The following is a 20,345-nucleotide window of genomic DNA, read 5'->3' as shown; positions in this document are numbered from 1 at the left end:
TCTAAAATCAGCCAGGGGATAAAATTCCGGGGGTAAAATTCCGAGGGGGAAAATTCCGGGGGTAAAAATCCGGCCCATCTTCAGTTGCCTAAACGCTAATTATATGGACAGGGGGTAAAATTCCGGTTTTTATCGCTAATCTAATTAATCACGCTCTGACTATTTTCATTAGACTTCCAAATCCGCGGGGGTAAAATTCCGGCTGCGAACAAACTTTTGGCCACTCAGGTTACTACGTCATAGTGACGTCAGCTTTGCCCAGGGGGTAAAATTCCAGGGGGATAAAATTCCGGCGACCCGTAAATATTTCATTTCAACCAATCCAGTAAATATTTGTAGAAAACTGTCAAATTAACAAACTTATTGACTGTTTACGATTAACATATGTTCTTATTCTCACTTTAATTTCTGACAACAGCTGGAGTTTCATAACTATGTTTGTTTCCCATGTTAATCTTATAGAGAAATACGAAACTTTAAAGGGCCCCAGGGCCTCACTCTCTAATTATTTCCCAAAAAAGAAAGTTGCACAACTTCACGATACACTCTTTCCAATGACACCAAAAACATGTCAATCGGTACAGTAGTTTCGGAGGAGTAATTGTCACAAAAAACCTGCTTGCGTATTAAATAAGTATAGATAGATTGTAGTGTGATTCAGTTGTATATTTCTTAATCAGCTGATAACTGAAATAAGATTATTTAACATTTTACCTAACCCGCCATGTTAAACTTCCCTATCCCAAGCGTGATGTATACAACTTCCTTACTTCTCGAGTGATGTAAAGTTGAAAAAAACTCACTCGGTGATGTAATGAAACCCATTTAAATAACATTGAGTGGATAACTTAAAAAATATACCTCTATGGAGCCAACGACGTTCAACGCTAGAAATCAGCTGTGTTTGAATTTTATTGTTATGCTTTGAAGAATTTTCCTAACCTAGCTTTTGATTGTAAATGAACGTTACTGTTAGAAGATGAGTGAAATTGATAATGAAGCATATTGCTCGTGACCTCCTGAATATTGTCGGGTCAGGTAAAATCTTGTACGTTACACGTTACGCAAGAGCGTGTTTACATCACTTCGGTGAATTATGCAACTCGCCTTCGCTCGTTGCACAACATTCACCTGCGTGATGTAAAAACGCTCTTACTACACTTGTAATGTAAATAGCTATTAATTTGCTGCATTACATTACAGTCAACTCTCTTGTCCAGTTTACTCAACCAATCTGTAATGTATTTTCATTTTTACATTAAGGGCAAAGTCTGAATTCCATAAAGTAATTCAACAATAATAAGTCAATGTCCTTGCATGGCAGTAAAACCTTGTGAATACCTTGATGACTGTGCAAGAAGCAATATCATTAGGTATTGGCTTGTAGAGTTAATAAATAATAGGCAAAAGTAAAATTCTTATTGCACTTCTTAAGAATGACTAGATGTGGTTTAGATCGGTACTTATTTGTGTTCAAGCTTTGTAATCACAGTACGGATGTTTCTGAAAATCGTTTTAATGTTTTATTTTGTTCTTATTATTGGCTTTATTAGATTTCTAAGAACTGTCATAATTCACTTGCCACAGACATTATAAATAACTTATGTCTAAAACGAGTGAACCATAGTGCATTGTCAATGGAATAGTCATATTCAGTGTTCCAAGTATTGTGATTTTGACAAAGTCGTCATCATCATAGAAAAAGAATGTACAGTAAAACTAATTAATTTTATGTTAAACTTAAGAAAACAGCATTGACAATGTCTATTTTAATACTTGTATTACTTAATATTAATAATCAAAAATACAGATCTTAAATCTTGAATAAAAGTTTTATCTATAATAAACTCCAAAATTCCAAATGGTAATTTAATTTTGAGGCTGCCAGCTATTACAAATCAACTAGAGAACCCGTGCGGCTCAATGAGATGAAACATAACGTCGAGGAAAACGTTATGCTTAAATTCGAGTAATTCTAGTTACATCTTAGAATTTTTTAAACACCTTAGAAACTAATTTTAAACATCTCTATTTGCGTCGTCAAGGCTCACCAACATTATTTCTGCTCTAAGTTTTAACTGATAACTTCTAATGAATAGTAAACGATACGTTTCAATTGGTGTTAACATGTTGCAACAACGTTTTTCCAGCATTGAGAATTGAAGAAAACTGTTGCCTTCCTGATAACCTGTGTTTAGTAATTTAAGTTGGGTCATTTTATTTCTTTGATTTGAGACATCTCCCTAATCAAACAAATTTTCTCCGTAGAGAATCCTGAAATTATGTGCTCCATTTTTACCCACAAACTCTGGGTTAAAAATTGGACAGCCATAATCTGCTTTGAATATGCTAAAGCAGCAACACCATTGAAAGTTGGTTCACGTACTTTAACGTGTTATCTGTCAGTATCCCCGCAAGTATATGCCCCGCATCAGAACGTCCTCACGTTGTTCAGTGGAGTTTCTCTTAGTACATGTCCCAAAGTTTTGAAAGAAATGATTTGTTGAAATAGGTTTGATAACTCTAGTAGCTGTAAGATTTTGACAGAAATTTGTATTTTCTCTTTTTGAACAGCGTATATTATTTGCCTTTCATTTGATCTGACATTAGGCAAGTTTACTTTACCACCGTGACAACACTATGTGCTACGTATATTTTTTCACTTCCAAAGTAAGTTGACTGCAGAACTGGCAAATATCATTCATCTCACCAAGTGAATGTGTATCTGGATGGGTATCTGTTAGACCAGACCTCTCTTTTACTACTCTCCTCGTACGCATAAGATATCTCATTATTAATTATTGTCTCCTCCTCCCGTATTTCTTCTTTGAGCTTGAGGCATTTTCTGTTCTCAAGTTTAACTCAACTGTTTAACTTGGTCTTAACCTACCTACTGAATATCACAAACATAATATTTACTCCCAAAAAGCTAATGAGTTTCTTTTTATCAACAGCTGTTTTTTGTTTTATAATTTGTTCTATGTATTTCTTATAGGGAAAACCCGACCTTTGAGAAGGTCTCACGCCCTTAAGAGTGGGAATTTCAAAATTCTAAAACCTTATTGCAAAACTACATATTGAGACGAATCTTTTGACACCTTAAACGTTAAAATTGGTCTACAAATAAGGGAGGAGTTGCGTTAACAAAAAAACGGCTTCACGTATTATATATATAGATATACAGTGTGTAAATTAAGTATGGAAACAAATCTGTATTTTTAAAACCGAAATAGATAGAAATATTCTATTTGTGGCAATAATAGTTAACAAAGATTCCGCAATTTTTCACATGAAAAATATTTTTTTACCCCCCTAACAGGGTAGGTGGTAGGGGGTGACTTATTTTTTTCAAATAGCAACCCCTATTGAGTGACCCCTCATTTTGAAGGGCTTGTCAAAAGAAACACAATGACGCAAATCCGAGGTGAATATCTCACTCCTAGCTAACATGGCGGATATTCCAAAATGGGCTTTTTTTTTACAAAAATTAAATTTTTCATTACCCACCATTTAGGCTAGGGGTGAAATATCTACCTCGGGTTTGCGTCATTCTTTTTCTTTTAACAAACCCTTCAAAATGAGGGGTCACTCAATAGGGGTTGTTGTTGAAAAAAATAAGTCACTCCCACCCCCTACCCTGTTAAAGGGGTTGAAAAAATATTGTTGATTAAAAAAATTGCGGAACCTATGTCAACAATCAATTCCACAAACAGAATATTTCTATCTATTTCGGTTTTAAAAATACAGATTTCTTTCCATTATTTGTGAAATTGGTGCTTTTCACGTACAATAAAACAAATTTTGAAATATCCGCCATTTGGGCTAGGAGTGAGATATTCACCTCGGATTTGCGTCATTGTGTTTCTTTTGACAAACTCTTCAAAATGAGGGGTCACTCAATAGGGGTTGCTATTTGAAAAAAATAAGTCACCCCCTACCACCTACCCTGTTAGGGGGGTAAAAAAATATTTTTCATGTGCAAAATTGCGGAATCTTTGTTAACTATTATTGCCACAAATAGAATATTTCTATCTATTTCGGTTTTAAAAATACAGATTTGTTTCCATACTTAATTTACACACTGTATGCTCAACAATTATCATATCATTTTATCTTTCGGTATAGGCAATATTTTACAGCTCTCCCAATAAAAAACGCAGATAACAAAACTCTAAACCAAACAGCAATCTTCAAAGGTATAACATCTATATAAATAAAATTAGAGTTTTGTCTGTACATTGCTTAGAATAATGAACTTTTTGGTTATTTTTACATTTCATAGGTCAGAGAAACCGAATCAAACCTTATCTCAATTTCTGTCTGTCTGTCTGTCTGTCTGTCTGTCTGTCTATCTGTCATTCTCTTGGTAACGCTAAAATACGCACTTTATTACAACTACTCCTCAATAACTATAGCACTGTCCCGCCTGAAACTTATTTTCCAAATACTATACATATATGAGATGGTTTTAGACGTATTTCATCGAATATGAGACAGTTAGATATTTAACAGTAAACCCTTGAAAATCAAGTTTTTGTCGATTTTTGACGTGGAATTTCTGGAAGAATGTTGCTTTGTTTACAACTAATCATATGCACATGGTTTTAATTGAAATACAATCTTAATTTTGACATTGGCATACAGCTGTGATTAGAAAACGTTAGCCTATTTGAACTCAAGGTTAACCATAGCCTTATCGATTCACACAACTTAAAAACCATACGAAATGTATACTATATTATATAACTGAACACCAGTTCTGCTAATTATAACAAGTAACCTTATTCTTGAATAAACCCGTACGAAGAACGGGTACTCACAGCTAGTATTTATTAAACATAAATATATGATTGAAACCCCCAACCTTATCTTATTGTGAAGCCATACCGTTTACAAAAATAACTGTTTTATTCAATAACGTTCTTTAGCAATAAAACTTCATACAATTTAACAAACTTTGTTATTCAATGTTATTCTTTTAATACCCCCGCCGCAGCAAACCTGCCGACTAAGCGAATTTCCATTTGTCTGAATTGACTTTCAGTTAAATATATTTTAATAACATTAGGTTTAACGAGTACCTAGGTTTGCTGCTACAAGGAAACTAATAAAGTGTGTTTTTGAGTAAAATATTGATAGCTTAGTACAAAATAAATAAATTTGCCAAGTTTGATCAAAATATATCCATAAACAAGCAAACTACAACATTTGACAATATTCTCCATAAGAATAACATGGGAATTTTCAATTAAAATTTTTGTAATTTTCTCTGTTACTAATAATCGAACAAAAATACTTTTATAGACTAAATTATATGTTTTTTTAAGTTCTTTAAAAAGGTCTAAAGAGAAATCGGGAAATTTTGTGTTTTGAGGGTCAAAAGTGAGAAAAACCAATTTTTACCCCATAAAACCCCCCGTAAAGCCCCGTTCCCATGGTCCGATCGTGCTGGTTCGCAAACTCATTCAAGTTTATCTCGCTTTACACCTTTAAACCAAATTTCATCAAAATCGGACAAAAATTACTCAATTTATCGCGTTCACGGACGTATATATATATATACATATATAAAAATTTGAACGAATGGTGTTTTTGGCCTCTGGGGACATCAAAATGAAAAAGTAAATCGGTCCCGGGTCTAGGTCTTACCGTGCCACCTACGGTAATAGCTACTTCCCTATAGGGAAATTCGCTAAAAATCAAGACATCAAACCCATTTGTGTGTTCATCATAGCAGACCAATGTACTCATAGAACAAAATAGGTCTTAGCTATCTTATGCCTGGATCTAAGTGTACATTTTATTTTTTATGTACCTAATTGGATACAAATCCATCAAAACAACTGGAAATTAATTTACATGCAGGTTTGCTACTACAGGGGTATTTAATCTATTGGGGTTAAGCAAGTGACCTTATAGGTTACTTTCATTTGGTGAGTCAGTGGCTCAGTCGGTAGCGTTGTGGGTTTGGATCCTGGTACCTGTCATATTTCTTATAAGTTCAGTTCACCCTTTTACTGTACCAGATCACCCCTTGCTTTGCTGGATATGTTCCACACACAGGTTCATAGCCTATGTGAGCGGCTAAATGCAAGGTTAAAATTAGGGATGGTCAAGTCTCGAAATTTCGGGAAATTTTCGGGAAATTTTCAATCTCGTTACACGAGACGAGATTACTTTTTGGCCGAGATTTTTATCGAGACGAGAATAAAAAAAAAAAAAAAAAAAAAAAAAAAAAAAAATTAAAAACGCCTGCAGAAAGTCAATGCAATACCCGCAATACAGGAGCGTGTTGTAGTTGCGTTTCCTTTTCGAAGGCGTTCTTATTTAATTAATTCTTTTAATGTAAATATTACTTTAATTCTTTTAATGTAAATATTACTTTAATTCTTTTAATGTAAATATTACTTTCATTATTTTAATAATATTACTTTAATAACATTTGAGAAGTTTTGTTAAGTGTAAGCAGTGTGAGGAATGTTTTATTACTATAAAAAAGTCAAAACAAGTAACTATTTTATAAAAATTAATATTGCTTTTATTTTATGATTTATTTTATTTTAGGATAAGTTGAACTCTATCCTAACTGATATCACCATGTTTCCTAATCGTAGGCATTTTTAATAAGTTAGGCGTGATTAATAAAAAAATGTTATGCTGATGTTATTTAATGAAAGATTGTAAATATTCTTGCCTATTATCATTATTTTATTATTTAAACAGTCATCTAACAATGTTACAAAATCAGGTAAAAATTTCGAACGTGCATTTCCCGTTGTGTATGAGAAGAGAAATCTCGTCTCGATCTCGTCTCGAAATTTTATGAGAAATAAAAAATCTCGTCTCGTCTCGTCTCGAACTAAAAATCCAATCTCGTCCATCCCTAGTTAAAATCAAACCGGTCGGCAACCTTATAAAAAAATTTGTTAAGATCATCCAGCTTCAATGAATAACTATGTAGTAAACTATCGTTCAATAATGTATTGTATATTTTATAATCTTTACCAATATTTTATGCTGCTAATAACATCAGTTTTTTCACACCTCTAGTGTGATGTTTTGCACATCTCCATGTGCTTTCTACACTTTTGCAATCTGAATAATGGAAATGAGCTTCAATTGTATTTATTGGCCAGCTTTAACAAACACGATCTTTGTTTAAATATGTGTTTTAAGTTTTAAGAGTTAGATAAAAACGCAAGTACAGTATGTATAAATGGTATTGTGATTTACTTCCACTTGACTCTTTACCAATCAATCAATTCCTTGGTAGCAACAGACTTTTAGCTGGATATGAATGCAAGGTGAGAGAAGACTGGAGTGGGCCGACCTGTGTAGCTTTTTTACTGACTCGTATTGTGTACAAGCTTTGTCCAGATCTTTGTAAAAGCCCAATGATGAAATACAGCTATGTCCAGTTTGAGCCATAAGGCGATTTACTTCACTCAGGATCAAACTGGGGACCTATTAGGCCAGTACCATAACCACCCAGCTACCCATTTCCATCGGATAAAAGTTTGTCCCAGACTAATCCTGATTTGGTTGATGTTTGGTCCAATAAAAAATCTACTTTTGTTCCAAACAAACTTATTCTTTAAATTGGTATAATATAAAAGTATAGTGAGAAATATATCACACCCTGTTTTATATGACGAGTAATATCATGGACTTTTGGATTATTTAAATTAACGTGGACAAATTTACCATTTATAACCATTTTTAAAATACTTAATAAGAATATGAATATAGTTCAATGAGCCACTAACAGGTTGTGCTGCAGTCTAAAAATCTACTTTCACCCTCGTTTTTTTGTTACTGTGAAGCTTATGTGATTTGACCGATGCGATGCTATTGTTTGGCATTTGAAAGAAATCAGTAATTTACATCTGCTGTGAGAGGCTCAATTCAACTGCATTAACTTTTATTCAACAACTGTTTACAATTGGAACACAAGATTGGAATGTCTAGTTCTATCCGTAGTCTTAAGATACATTACACAAATCAAGATAAACAATCAAACAATCGTAGGACTGCATACAAGATTCAACACTTAGAATTTCTGATATCTATATTCTCAGACACCACGATTCTGAGTGGTGAAGAACCTTCGACGGCCCTGCTGACTGTCAACTGCCTGGTGCGACCAGTAGCGTGGGAGCCTGGTACTGTGGTGGGGGAAGCCTTGACACATCATGCGGCACGCGGCGACGTCCAGACATCTGTATCGGTAAAGATTATTGCCATTGAGCAAGTTCATGCTTTGTACTATCCGTAAAGTAGGAAAAGGAAACTTCCAAACTTCCTCGTCAATTTGACGTCAAATTGAAATATTGTGAAAATATCTAGAATCAAATTAAACAGCTGACTGTTATGAACATTCATTGTACAGAGTAGTAAACTAGTTAGATAGGCATGATTTCATGCTTGAATTATTGAAGTTTAGCTCATTCCCTTTTTACTGTGCTAGGAAATGTTTTACTATGTTAAATCTGCAGCTTTTGAAATGTGTTACACTAATCAGTAGTTTGCAGTATCTACTTTTCCTGGAGTGTTAAATATTGTTAAGAAAGCATGAAAATGTTGGTGATTGCACAATAGATTATTACGATGTTACTCGAAACGCAAGTGACAAATCCTAAGTCACAAAGTATCAAGAATTGACTATTTCCATGATACCACTGGTATCAAAGGATTTGAGAAATTGTGTATCAAAATCCGTTCAGCCCATATTTAATCTTTACATTATTAAACCCTGGCAACAAACAATATCTTGGCTATTCTATTCCCACACTGTGATCGGCAGGTCCTGTTGGTGCTGGGAGAGAGACGGAAGACTCTAGAACACTGTCTAGATGAGACGACACAGGAACACTGGTTGTTGGCTTATATAGACCTGCTGTCACGCTACAAGCTGTGGAACATCTGTACACAGGTCTGTGTTAAATAGTTTCAACTGTCCTATTGTTGGTAGTTTATCTGACCTATGACAATTTTGTTTGTTAACTTAAATTTTAAATTTGAAAAAAAGCTATTCATGATCTTATTCCTTCATTCATCACATTTCATTTTAGTCCATACACTCAACAAAGTTCCCAAAAAAATACATGGTTAAGAATTTGGATATGTTTTTCTGTTGATAAGTATGTAATACATCCAAGTAACATTCAAGCTTTGTGGGATTATATATTGTGTCACAATTTAACACACTCTCACACGAAATATTTTTTTATTTGTCTATTAATTAATTTTGTAGGTTATGTCATTAATGTCTTATATCATATAGACTACATATATATAAAAAAATATCTATGTATATTTAACCAAAATAAAAGAAAAACATCTTTGTCCTCTTTCTCTATACTAATGTAACAAGAAACATATCAAGTGTTACTTCTCCCTATTAAACTCACTTTTTTTAGGTGAGTTTATCTTTATTTTTATTTTCAAACTGTAATTAATAAGTTTATTCTGCAAAATGTTAAACTCATTTTTAATTTTCAACCTCAATTTGCAATGTTTGTTGAGTGAATATTAAGAGTTTATGAGCATTATGTGCTAATAATAATGGCTGGTTGTTTATTATTTACCAATATCCGTTATTTTAATATGTTTCTACAACTTGTATTGGGCTTTTCTTATAAGTAGCCTATAATAGACGCCAGGAATTCTGTACTTTCGAGCCGGGAAAAATATGTGAATTTCGTTTTTAGATTCTGCTGACAACCTTGTGACTGAGGTGAGCACCACTATAAGCACATGTCGCTACTAGCGCTTGCAGGTTGGATTTTACCAACTACTTAGCGTCAGTAGGTTAGCAGTAAGGCTACCTCGCCGACAAGCTACAGTCACAATCAATGGTTTAAAACCCTGCAAAATAGAAATAAGCAATCAATCAACCTTCACTCTACTCCTGCTGTGTGCACACTAACATATTTTTTACATCTGTGCAAAATGAATGCATTACTCTACAGTAGTGGACTTCCTGTACTGTGCCAGTGTCTGAACATTTGTTTCTTTCCAGCTCTCATAGACATGACAATGTATCACTTATTCGTCATTAATGCTATGTCATTCCCAAAGAGTTGTTGGACCTCCAGATAACTGTATAGGACCCTAGATAACTCAACATGGTTTTTTTCTATCACGTGTTACTAGGTCAAAGTTTACACAAAATCTGCTTCAAATAACCATAAAATCACTAGAATGTGCAGTTAACTAATATAATGTCTACTTGACAGGTTATCCAGCTGTCTTGGGTGCCGTCAGTAAGTCAGCTCAACCAGCAGTCCACTACGGTTTACACAGCATGCACACAATGTCACAAACCTCTGTTGAGGAGTGGCTGGTTGTGTGACCGTTGTCACTCGGCCACTTGTGGTGTATGCAGTGTTTGTAATCAGGTAAGTCAAGACAGACAGTGTGACCCGTTAAGGTAAGGTATCTAACAAGCTAGTTCAAATATGATAACAGCGCCACGTTCTTGAATTCATCCACCACTATACTAGTTGTTCCCCGCCCCTATTAGAGAATTAATGTAGGTTTAGTAGCAAAAAATGATGTCAAAGAAAATTGATGCTCCTGACAAGTATGAACAGTTGGCCCAAGAGATTGCTTCGGGTAAAAAAAAATTTGAGCCAAGCTTGGGTGGGTTAAAGCCAAGCCGAGCTTTCATTTTTGTATTCCAGAAAGCATTTGCAATTATAAGTGATTGAAAATTGAATATTTTACCTTCATTGCGGTTGTTGTTCATAGTATGGCCACAATTGTGAAAGACTATGATGATATTGCCTTGACTGCAAAAGATGTTAACAATTTTGCCTTGGGCGCAGATGAGGTTTCTGATCTAGCCGTGATCGTAGAAGATTTACATGTACATAATTTACACTGTAAGTGTGGAAGATGTTCACAATTTTACTGTGACAGCATATGATGTTTGTGATTTTGCCGTGACTGCAAAAGATGTTCACATGTTTGCCATGACTGAGGAAGATTGTCACAATCTCGCTGTGACCACAGAAAACCCCTAAATATTTCACATTTCTTGAATAGTTTATCGGTCAGGGAAATACAGGGGAAAAAATGTCTCCTGCCTTAGTGTAATCATCATTATCATCTGCTGTGGCCAAATATTTGACATTTCTCGCGGTCGCAGGGACATAATCATTGTCTCCTGCAATCATGGAAGCGTTATCGCTGTCAGTAATGATCTCGACAAAATCCTGAATACCTCCTGCAAAAACATCATCATCGTCTCCCCAATAACAAACAAAATCTTGGACATCTTCCACAGTTGCGTAGACATCATCATCGTCTTCCGTAATTAAGTCTAATCTACATTCCACATTGTGTTTGTCCACAGGTTGTACGTGGTCTGTACGTGTGGTGTCAGGGTTGTGAGCATGGTGGTCATGTCTCACATCTACAGCAATGGTTCTCTGACAACCGTGTATGTCCTACTGGCTGTGGTCATGTCTGTGAGTTCTCGTAGTCTTATCTACATTCTACCACCTTGTCTTACTGTATACGACTATATCTGATTCCTTTTAAACCAAAGTTTCTTTTAATTTATTTTATTTATTTCTGTTGTTGATGACAATATCACAGGCCACACAATCAGTTAAGACAAAAATGGGTTTTTAAAGTTAAATCTTGGGAGTATTCAGTTTTGATTTTGTAATAAATCAATTAAATTGATAATCTTAAAACCAAGTAATATGTTGAGAGATTGAAGACAAGTATGTTTTGTTCCCAGCAATTAAAAATACCCATGGAACTGGGACTATGTCAGAATATATGGATAACAGTTTCTTCATAAATTACTAGTTTGGAATTTTAAACTAATTTTTGAAAGAAATAACACTGTACACATATGAATACTGTACATATAGTTTATTTTATTTACAGTAGGCTTATAAAAATTTTAACATACTGTATTTTGTTTAAAAAAAACTGTGATGCAGCAAAAATCGAAAGTAAAAATAGTGAAATACACATTTTTTAATTGATGAATAAAAGAGCTTGATTGTTAATCAAAGTTCACTGTCCAAAGCTGAAGTCAAATTGAAGTAAAAATATAAAGAACTTAGGGTCTGTAGAATAAAAGAATTGAAATAATATCCCACAAAAGTTGCCAATACTTTTAGTACTACAACATATCTGTGGATGGTCAAGTGTTTCTTTCTGTGTTACTCTCTGTAGGTACAATAGTTGAGTTTGAGCATTGCCTTCATTTGTCAACCAATAAAAAAAGGTATTTTTCGCTACACTACTGTGAAATCACTTGTTTTCGTCATATGATTATCACATCATTACGCTGTTTACCATGTGAAAATAATGTTAACTAATTACTGCTATGAGTTTTGTAATCTACACAACTGTAATCATCGTAGTTTTCATTACTAGTTTCGAAAGTGACTTATTACGGGGAGAGATTGCATTTACATGGAAAAAGTTATCGAGCCCCGAAATTGCACTTTTAAGACGAGTATTGAAAATTTTTTTTCATTACGATATTGAATAACATTGTAAACAACATGAATATTTTTGTTAATTCAAAAAAACCGAACTCTAACGCTGAGTTTCCGTGCTTATGTCAAGGTACATACGGACGGAAACTCAGCGTTATGAGTTATTACCAAAATGCAATAGCAAATAATGCAACAGCTGATCAGTCTGCACAGCAAAATCCCATAACGGTTACTTTCCGTGCACCACAAATGCTTAACATTATATAATTTTTCCGTGCAGTAGCGGAAATAACCTATTTTCTTTGTTCATTTATGTTTAGAAAATGTACTTTCGTGTGTAGGGTAATTGAAAAATATTCAATGTTTGTTTTAGATCAGAAAAAATTATCTTCGTAGTGTAGTGAAAAGTAACGTTCAAAACATGAGTGAAAGTGGATCTATACATATTCTTGACCATATTATTTTAAGTGCTCGATTTGATATATGTAATGACTCACTTTTTACCCTGTTTATGAAATATGTTATTTGGCTGTGCTATTTTTTTCTCTTGTACAAAGACAGTCAATAAAAAGTAATTGCATAAAACATTTCATTTGGTCCAAAATATTCGCTTTATTCCTAAATTTCCATTGTTTTACATGGATGGAAACAAAAACTTATCTCATTTCACTTTGATACATTTTGATGGGATTACTTGTTCTTAAACTTTGTGTTTTCTATTACTGTTCATCTCAAGGTTATACTTGACCAGATTAAATTATTTCCTATTGTTGTTCTCAATCCAAGTCATCGTCCAGTATTAAGTTTATTTTTTGTCAAATCTTAGCCAGGACTCTAAACTAAGTGACCTTAACAAGTTGAATTTTTTACATTTTCAGCCCAGTTGTGTTAATTTTCCTAAACTAAACCACACGATTTAAAAAAAATTCATTTTATGGAAACAATAACCAATTTTATTTGGGACGTATCCTGAGAAATATTTTAATCAACGTGTTCAAAGATCAATAAAATGTTTAACAAATTATGAATCTTTACTCCTTAAAATAGTTTTCAAGCAATATTCTGATAAACTATGTCTCATTGTTTTTTTTATATTGGAACATTTTTTTTCTTAATTTGTGTAGTGCCAAACTATAGTAATAGTATTAATTTTGATGTAGTTAAACCTAATGCTTCAGGATTTACAAACATTTAACATTCTTTTTGCAATATAGAAACTTTGTTCTGAAAAAATTCCATATTAATGTGCTAGTTTCTTATCAAAGGCAATCCCTCCCAATAGTCCCAATGATTCAGTTCCTCTTCAAAACTTATCCTAAATGAAGTCAAATGATATAAGTCTAAATTCATGTTGCTGTTTACTTTGTTAAAATGGTGAATAACTATAGAGCAATATTTTATAAGTAATAATATAACTATATGATTCTCTTATGTTTCAATCTTACTTAATTCTTACTAAGGTCTATGTTTCCTATTTAAATCATAATTTCATGTTAATTTATTTATTGTACATACTGTAAACAAGTTGTAAATAGTTTTAAGTTTTGTAATAAAACAATTGTTAACAAAAATAATGGTTTTATTAGTTAAATCTTGATCTCTTAGATTTTGGTTTATGCAGCACTTTCAACTAATAATACTTATACAGTATTTTACTACTAGTCTCAAAAAAGGACCCATTATGGTCCAAGATTTTGGTTTACAAGAAAGCCGAATGCAGAAACAACTTTCAAAGCCTAAAATGGGACTTGACGACTTTTGTTACGAGTAGTGATGAATATTTTTCATAACATTACAATTAATACAGGGAGCTGCAGGAATATCTGACGGTTTTCAAGCGAGTACAGTCCGGCAGCCGAGTGGAGGGGTAGTGGGGAGCGGCTCATTCTCAAGGCCAAGTGACCCCATTTCAGTCGCCATGGAGCAGTGGACCGGTATACATCGCGCGTTTGTCGTTGACGCGTATTTTAAAAGTGGCGATTCTGTTGTTGATACACAACGTAAGTTTCGTAGGCATTTTAATGTGGCTTGTGGGGAACCTATCCCATCCCGAAACACCATCAAATTGTGGATGGATACCTTTAGATCCACAGGTTCAACTATTCGACCAATACCTAAAATTCTGTTTGTTTACATAGCCATCTAGGTGAAAATGGGCCTCATCACTCATTACAAGAATTTTTTTGTCATCCATCAAATCAATCATTTGCTCTGAAAATGTTTGACGATTAGCGTGGTCGTGAGGCTGAAGTTTTTGGACGATTGCTATTTTAAAGTGAAGGTCTGAGTGCAAAATTCGTCAAATAGAGCGATCAGACGTGGCATGCAGCTTGTCTACGCGCCGGGCGATGCGGGCTCGTTAGCACAGCTTGTCGCACTCGCTCCACGTTCTCCGGCGTCCTCACTGACCTTGGATGGCCTGTAGGCCTACGTTTTGCAGTTGATCCTGTGGATCTAAAGGTATCCATCCACAATTTGATGGTGTTTCGGGATGGGATAGGTTCCCCACAAGCCACATTAAAATGCCTACGAAACTTACGTTGCGTATCAACAACAGAATCGCCACTTTTAAAATACGCCTCAACGACAAACGCACGATGTATACCGGTCCACTGCTCCATGGCGACTGAAATGGGGTCACTTGGCCTTGAGAATGAGCCGCTCCCCACCACCCCCCTCCAACCGGCTGCCGGACTGTACTAGCTTGAAAACCGTCAGATATTTCTGCCGCTCCCTGTATTAGTAACACAACACATTTTGGTTTGAAAAGATGACATTTTATTTTATTGGTAATTATCTTAAACGTTTTTATAGCAAGATTTTATTTTGCAATTTATGTAGTGTTAGCTGACTTTGCTAACCAAATTTTACGTTCATAAAAATTATTATAGTTCAGTGGAATGTTAATTTACATTAACATAGCTGTGTTTTATTGTTAAAAAATATTACTTGAAACAAATTTTGAAAAAATCTTAAGATGTTTGCAATTTAGGATTACGAAGTGAAGTGGTGAGTAGTTAAGTGTTCATGCAGAATTATCAGAGGTTTCTGTCTTGATATTCTTTAAGTCATCTATTGACTTAGTGCTTAGCTTATACCCATATACTCTCTTAACAGAAGCAAGGAAGCAGACATTCAATTGTTCTTCCATTATAAAAACAACAGTATCAATAGCCTTAGTTGACATAGTCATCACCAATCAATTTGGAGTTCACATTTGGTTTTGTTGTTTTGTTTATTCGCTTGATTTTCTGCTATTCATGTTGAAAACTATATTATGTATCCATAAAATTGTACTTTTTTTAAGATTTAAGACTGTTTTAAACTTTGTTTTTAAAATCTTTAGATTTAGACCAAATTGTGTTCCAAACATTATTTTTCTTGGTTATTAGTTTTTGTAGTTTTCTGTCATTTAGAATAATAGATGTTATTAGTTTTTGGACTTTTGGGTCATTTAAGGCTTTACATGCATTACAAACTACAGTTTCCCAATAAACATCTGTATTAAATTAACAGTAATAAAGTTTACCAAGTTATCGTTAATTTAGTATCTTTCAGTATATTATTAATTTATTCTTCCTCGATTATATTATGACTTACTTTTACTTATGGTACCACTTTTTATTAAATTTTTTAGACATTTTTCATTGTCTACGCCAATGGCTATTCATTATAAGGAAGTACAAGGAAAAGCTGTCCAAAGTGCATTTTTCCATTTTCCATTTTTGTGTTTGTGCCGGGGACCAAACCCGAACTCTCATATTTTTGTGAGTCAAAATTTTATTCTACCACTTAATCTTAACTAACAACATGGTAACAAACATTACTGCGAGACCTTATAAAAACACATTTATTCTAAGCTGTACAGAGAGGTCTATGCCATTTCACCAGGTCTAAATATGAGATTATAGTTGTCAGAAGCAGAGGGTCCGGCTTGCTCAAAATGGAAAATGACTGGCGCTGGTGCCGGCGCCGGCGCTGCCACTGCCATCTGTAGTGCCAGGATGACCCCTTGTAACACACAGTGCCTTCTAAGTGAACGTGAAGCCACAATTTACAAGTTAGGGATCGGAAAAATACATGACGATCTTTTCAATTTGCTAACAACTCTCTACAAATGTTTTTGTAGGTGTGAGGCACAGATTTTGTGTGTAGAAGTATTTTCAGTAAGACTTGCATCATGTTTGTTTACAAGTGTGTTTTATTTAGAGTGTATTATGTTTGGTATTTTTTAAATGTTTTTTTTTGCATTCCAACAATTTTTGGTGTTTCGTGATTCCTACGGATTGGATGCTGTGTTATATATGAAAAATGTGTTTCCTATACATTTGCCAACATATTTTATGATTGTTTTTTTAAACAGATTCTACTAAAATATAATTTTAAATCGTCAAATATTTGGCCACACCCTGTAAAGCATATAAATTTCAACTTTCATCAGTTAGTGCCAATTTCAACAAAGTAAAAACCTCATTTTAATCGGCACTTCACTAGTTTGAAAGTCAAATGGGAATATGATGAAGACAACGTAATACAACAGTATTTATTATTAACTGTTATAAGTTAAAAAATAACTAAAACTATATTCCCATTCTCAAGAAAAGCTCTTCTTCATAATTATGTCCCGGAGCAGGGCCTGCAGGGGCGTAATATGCGGAAATGGCAGGGTCGGCTCGGCCAGAAGGCGATGGTACGGCTACCGGCCGGGGCAGACAGGATACTTGTTGGCTCAGAAGTAGGCCTTGCAACAAGCAAACTCATTTTTCTACGTGTAGTTAGCCGCTACAACTAATGTTACACTAACACCAGTCACTTCCCGGTATGTAAGTCCATTTGAAGCCCCACTCTACCATAAACTATGAAAAAAAGCCTGCTACTAACGTTAAATTCGGCTTGTCAGATCGAATTGTCAATTTCTAAGATACCTTGCGATTGGTTCTACTTTTTCTCTTCAGCTCACATCATTGGAAGAAATCGTTGCACTTATGGTCGATTCAGCTTGTCGGGTCGGCTTGTTGGCTTCGAATTGACAAGCGAAATTGAACGTGTATCACAAGCGTAAAATTTCCGATTGAGATTTAATTGTTTTTATGATAGGCTAATTGGTTTGGAATGACAAATTGTAATCAGGATTTGGTAAACTAAAGTACCAGACTTTAACTAGGTTTTTTTACATTATTGCATTTTATCATCTCAGCTATGTTTCTAAAATTTAATAATCATAAATAATTTTGAATTTAGAAATATAAAAAAAAAACCATTTCATATTTCTGAGAAACAGTTTTTTTCAAATAGGCTAGAAGAAAATCACGAATATCTGTTTGGAATAGAGTGGTAGAGCAGAGCCTCACATGTTATTGTGTTGGAAATTATAAATTGGTAGAGTTCAACTACATAGTCACTGATGTAAATGATATGATGGATTTTTATCATTGGGAAAGATATATTTTAGTGTATGTTGAACACAGTGTGAATGTACTAGACAACCCACAAAATAATTTCTTCTTCAAAACACTAATGGAATGTTTCTTGGGAGCATTTTGTCATTGATCTGTTATAATATTTGGTACTTCACAGTATAATTCAAATCTTACCTTTTACTCTTAAATCAACTAACTAAATCACACTATATTAGATCTTCCTCATAATACCAAGCTAACTATTTACTCAAAAACATGGAAATAGTGTTCTAATGAATGAAATGGAGCTATTATTTATTTTAAATATATTTAGTGCATATGGCCTTTTGTTATCAAACATTCTATATGGATCCTACATAAATATGCGTCTACCATAGTGTACCGTAATACAGTTAGTCTTTAAATACGTACACTTTATCAATTTTGCCATGCTCCAGCAAAGGAAGCAAAATACAAAATTTAAACAATATGTTTTATAGTTAAAAATTATTTTTTGTAAATTTATTTTTGTTCAATGTAAAAAGATGCAGTTGTAAAATTAAAAACACAATAGAAATAAGTTCCTGAAGGGTCTTCCAAGGTATTGTTTTAGGGAAACTTTTGTTGCTCATAAATGTGAAATTCCAAAGTTCAGATGAACACGGAGTCTCTCATAGCGGTATTTAAAAGCCACTAATGTTTCTTTTGTAAATGAACTTCACTTTCCTTAAATTGTTCTTGATAATCTGATGTCATTTATTCATATTAGTAAAGTAATGTTTTAACATAAAGTTATGAATTAAGGAAAGCAATTTTTATCAAGAAAATTAACTGACTCGATCATCAACCCTTCAATCAAAAAGCTACTAAGTTAAAACTTCCACTTAAAATTTCAAAAATATTTTGATGTACATTTTAAATTTATGAATCATGTTTGGAAGAATATTTTATACTCATCTTTTACAATGAAAATAAAACAATCCTTACCTAATAAGACAACAAGAACCGCCCTCCACATGGTAGAATCTCGTAAGTCGGTAATCAGTATGTACAAGTCTTATCAGGTAGACCTCTCTGTGTGTACTGAGAGTATGAATGTAAACATACTGTACAATAAAGATAACGGTTGTTAGTTATTGATTCTAACGTTTTCCTCCTTGTGATAAGACTGGTAGGACGTCAAACAATTTATTGGATAACAATCAAAAGAATAGAGTAAAATAATGTAGTCAGAGTTTTTCTTTTAATGGTCTATTCTATACACTTGATTTGTATCTGTATGGTGGTAAACAAAATAGGCCCTAAGCATATTGTAAAAGGAAAACATAAATTGGAAGTAAACTGTCTTGTGCATTGCAAAACATGGCAGTTATGATACATCCCCTCCTACCTGTAAAATGTCTCTGCAGACAAATTTTCAAACATACAGTTGTTATTATTTATTTGGTAGCTTGTGATGTAATCTCACTGAGTGACTTAAAGGAAATATAACAAAAGCTATGGTTTTGTGTTAAAACACTACTAAAAGTAAATTTGAGAATTTATCTGATTATGGTTTGTTTTTTTGGGCAGGGGGGGCTTGCTTACCGGGAAAATTATTGGTAAGATGCTCATGGATACGAAAAAAGTTGGACAACACTTAGCTTACATTTTGTTCTAGTGTAGGACTTCTTAAAAGAGTTTGTACATTTATCTTTGTCTACTTAATTTACTTCTATATTCTCTTAATAGAGTGTTAAAAACTCCCTTTGTAGACTGCAAACTACTTGTCTGTCATAAGAAGCCCCACACTAGAGAAATATATCAGGATTATGTTATTTTATTTTACATTTGATTTTATCTATATAAGCCTCGTGATTTTAAATATTCTCAGGTGTGACAATTTAATCCGTCTCTTGGATTTATTAAAACCATAACCATAAATTTATTTGAGTTATCAAACTGCATTGTTGTTATGCTAAGTTTCTAGTAAATAATTAAACAAATTTATTTTCACCACTCCGTAACGAAAGTAACTATTTTCGATAACAGCTGACATCAATGAAAGTAGTCGTTTCCCAAGCTCTAATTTGGGGCGAGGGAAAATCGATCGGCTGATTTTCTCTCGCTCTAAATTTACTTTCCCTCGCTCTCTATTAGTTCTCCATTTATTCTCTACGCGCACTAGTGTTTTGTTACGGTTTAGTTTAATGATTTGAAAGAATCAGCTGTATGAATTAATTGTCAAAAGTTGTTTTATTCTTTCATTTTTCATATTTAACAAAATTGATTGAGAAATATACGTAGGTTTCCTTTTAGATGATTGTTATTTTAATTTGATGTTCAATCAAATTAATTGAGCAATAAAATAGTTGTAATATTACTGAGGTCTGCTAATCTGTGTTTGTGTATTTTTGCGTCGTGATGAAAAGTATCATTCATAACTCGTACCGAAAGTTATCATGCGGCCCTTACTCCATTATTCCCGTCATCGGATTCG

The 20,345-nt window shown here is 33.7% G+C and overlaps 1 protein-coding gene and 1 long non-coding RNA gene across 2 annotated transcripts in view; one reads left to right on the top strand and one right to left on the bottom strand.

Moving 5' to 3' along the window:
* LOC129004178 (GATOR complex protein WDR24-like) overlaps nucleotides 1–13,442 on the top strand; it is a 37,298-nt gene extending 23,856 nt beyond the window's left edge. The window contains exons 11-14 of the mRNA XM_054432638.1: nucleotides 8,079–8,227; nucleotides 8,804–8,932; nucleotides 10,239–10,400; nucleotides 11,360–13,442. Of these exons, the coding sequence (XP_054288613.1) occupies nucleotides 8,079–8,227; nucleotides 8,804–8,932; nucleotides 10,239–10,400; nucleotides 11,360–11,488 (569 nt within the window). The 3' untranslated portion in view covers nucleotides 11,489–13,442. The remainder of the gene's footprint in view (nucleotides 1–8,078; nucleotides 8,228–8,803; nucleotides 8,933–10,238; nucleotides 10,401–11,359) is intronic.
* Nucleotides 13,443–16,996: 3,554 nt separating this feature from the next.
* LOC129003970 (uncharacterized) lies at nucleotides 16,997–19,138 on the bottom strand. Its single transcript, XR_008491663.1, has 2 exons — nucleotides 18,854–19,138; nucleotides 16,997–17,208 (listed from the first exon to the last, which is right to left on the bottom strand). It is a non-coding gene; the product is annotated as an uncharacterized LOC129003970 (long non-coding RNA).
* Between the last annotated feature and the right edge of the window lie 1,207 nt (nucleotides 19,139–20,345).

The sequence above is a fragment of the Macrosteles quadrilineatus genome, unplaced genomic scaffold, assembly GCF_028750875.1.
Source record: "Macrosteles quadrilineatus isolate MER2022 unplaced genomic scaffold, UCM_ALF_1.0 Scaffold_9__3_contigs__length_116548681, whole genome shotgun sequence".
In the NCBI taxonomy this organism is placed as follows: domain Eukaryota; kingdom Metazoa; phylum Arthropoda; class Insecta; order Hemiptera; family Cicadellidae; genus Macrosteles; species Macrosteles quadrilineatus.
Note: the sequence above shows the minus strand (reverse complement) of the source record. Positions and strands in the feature narration are given on the sequence as shown.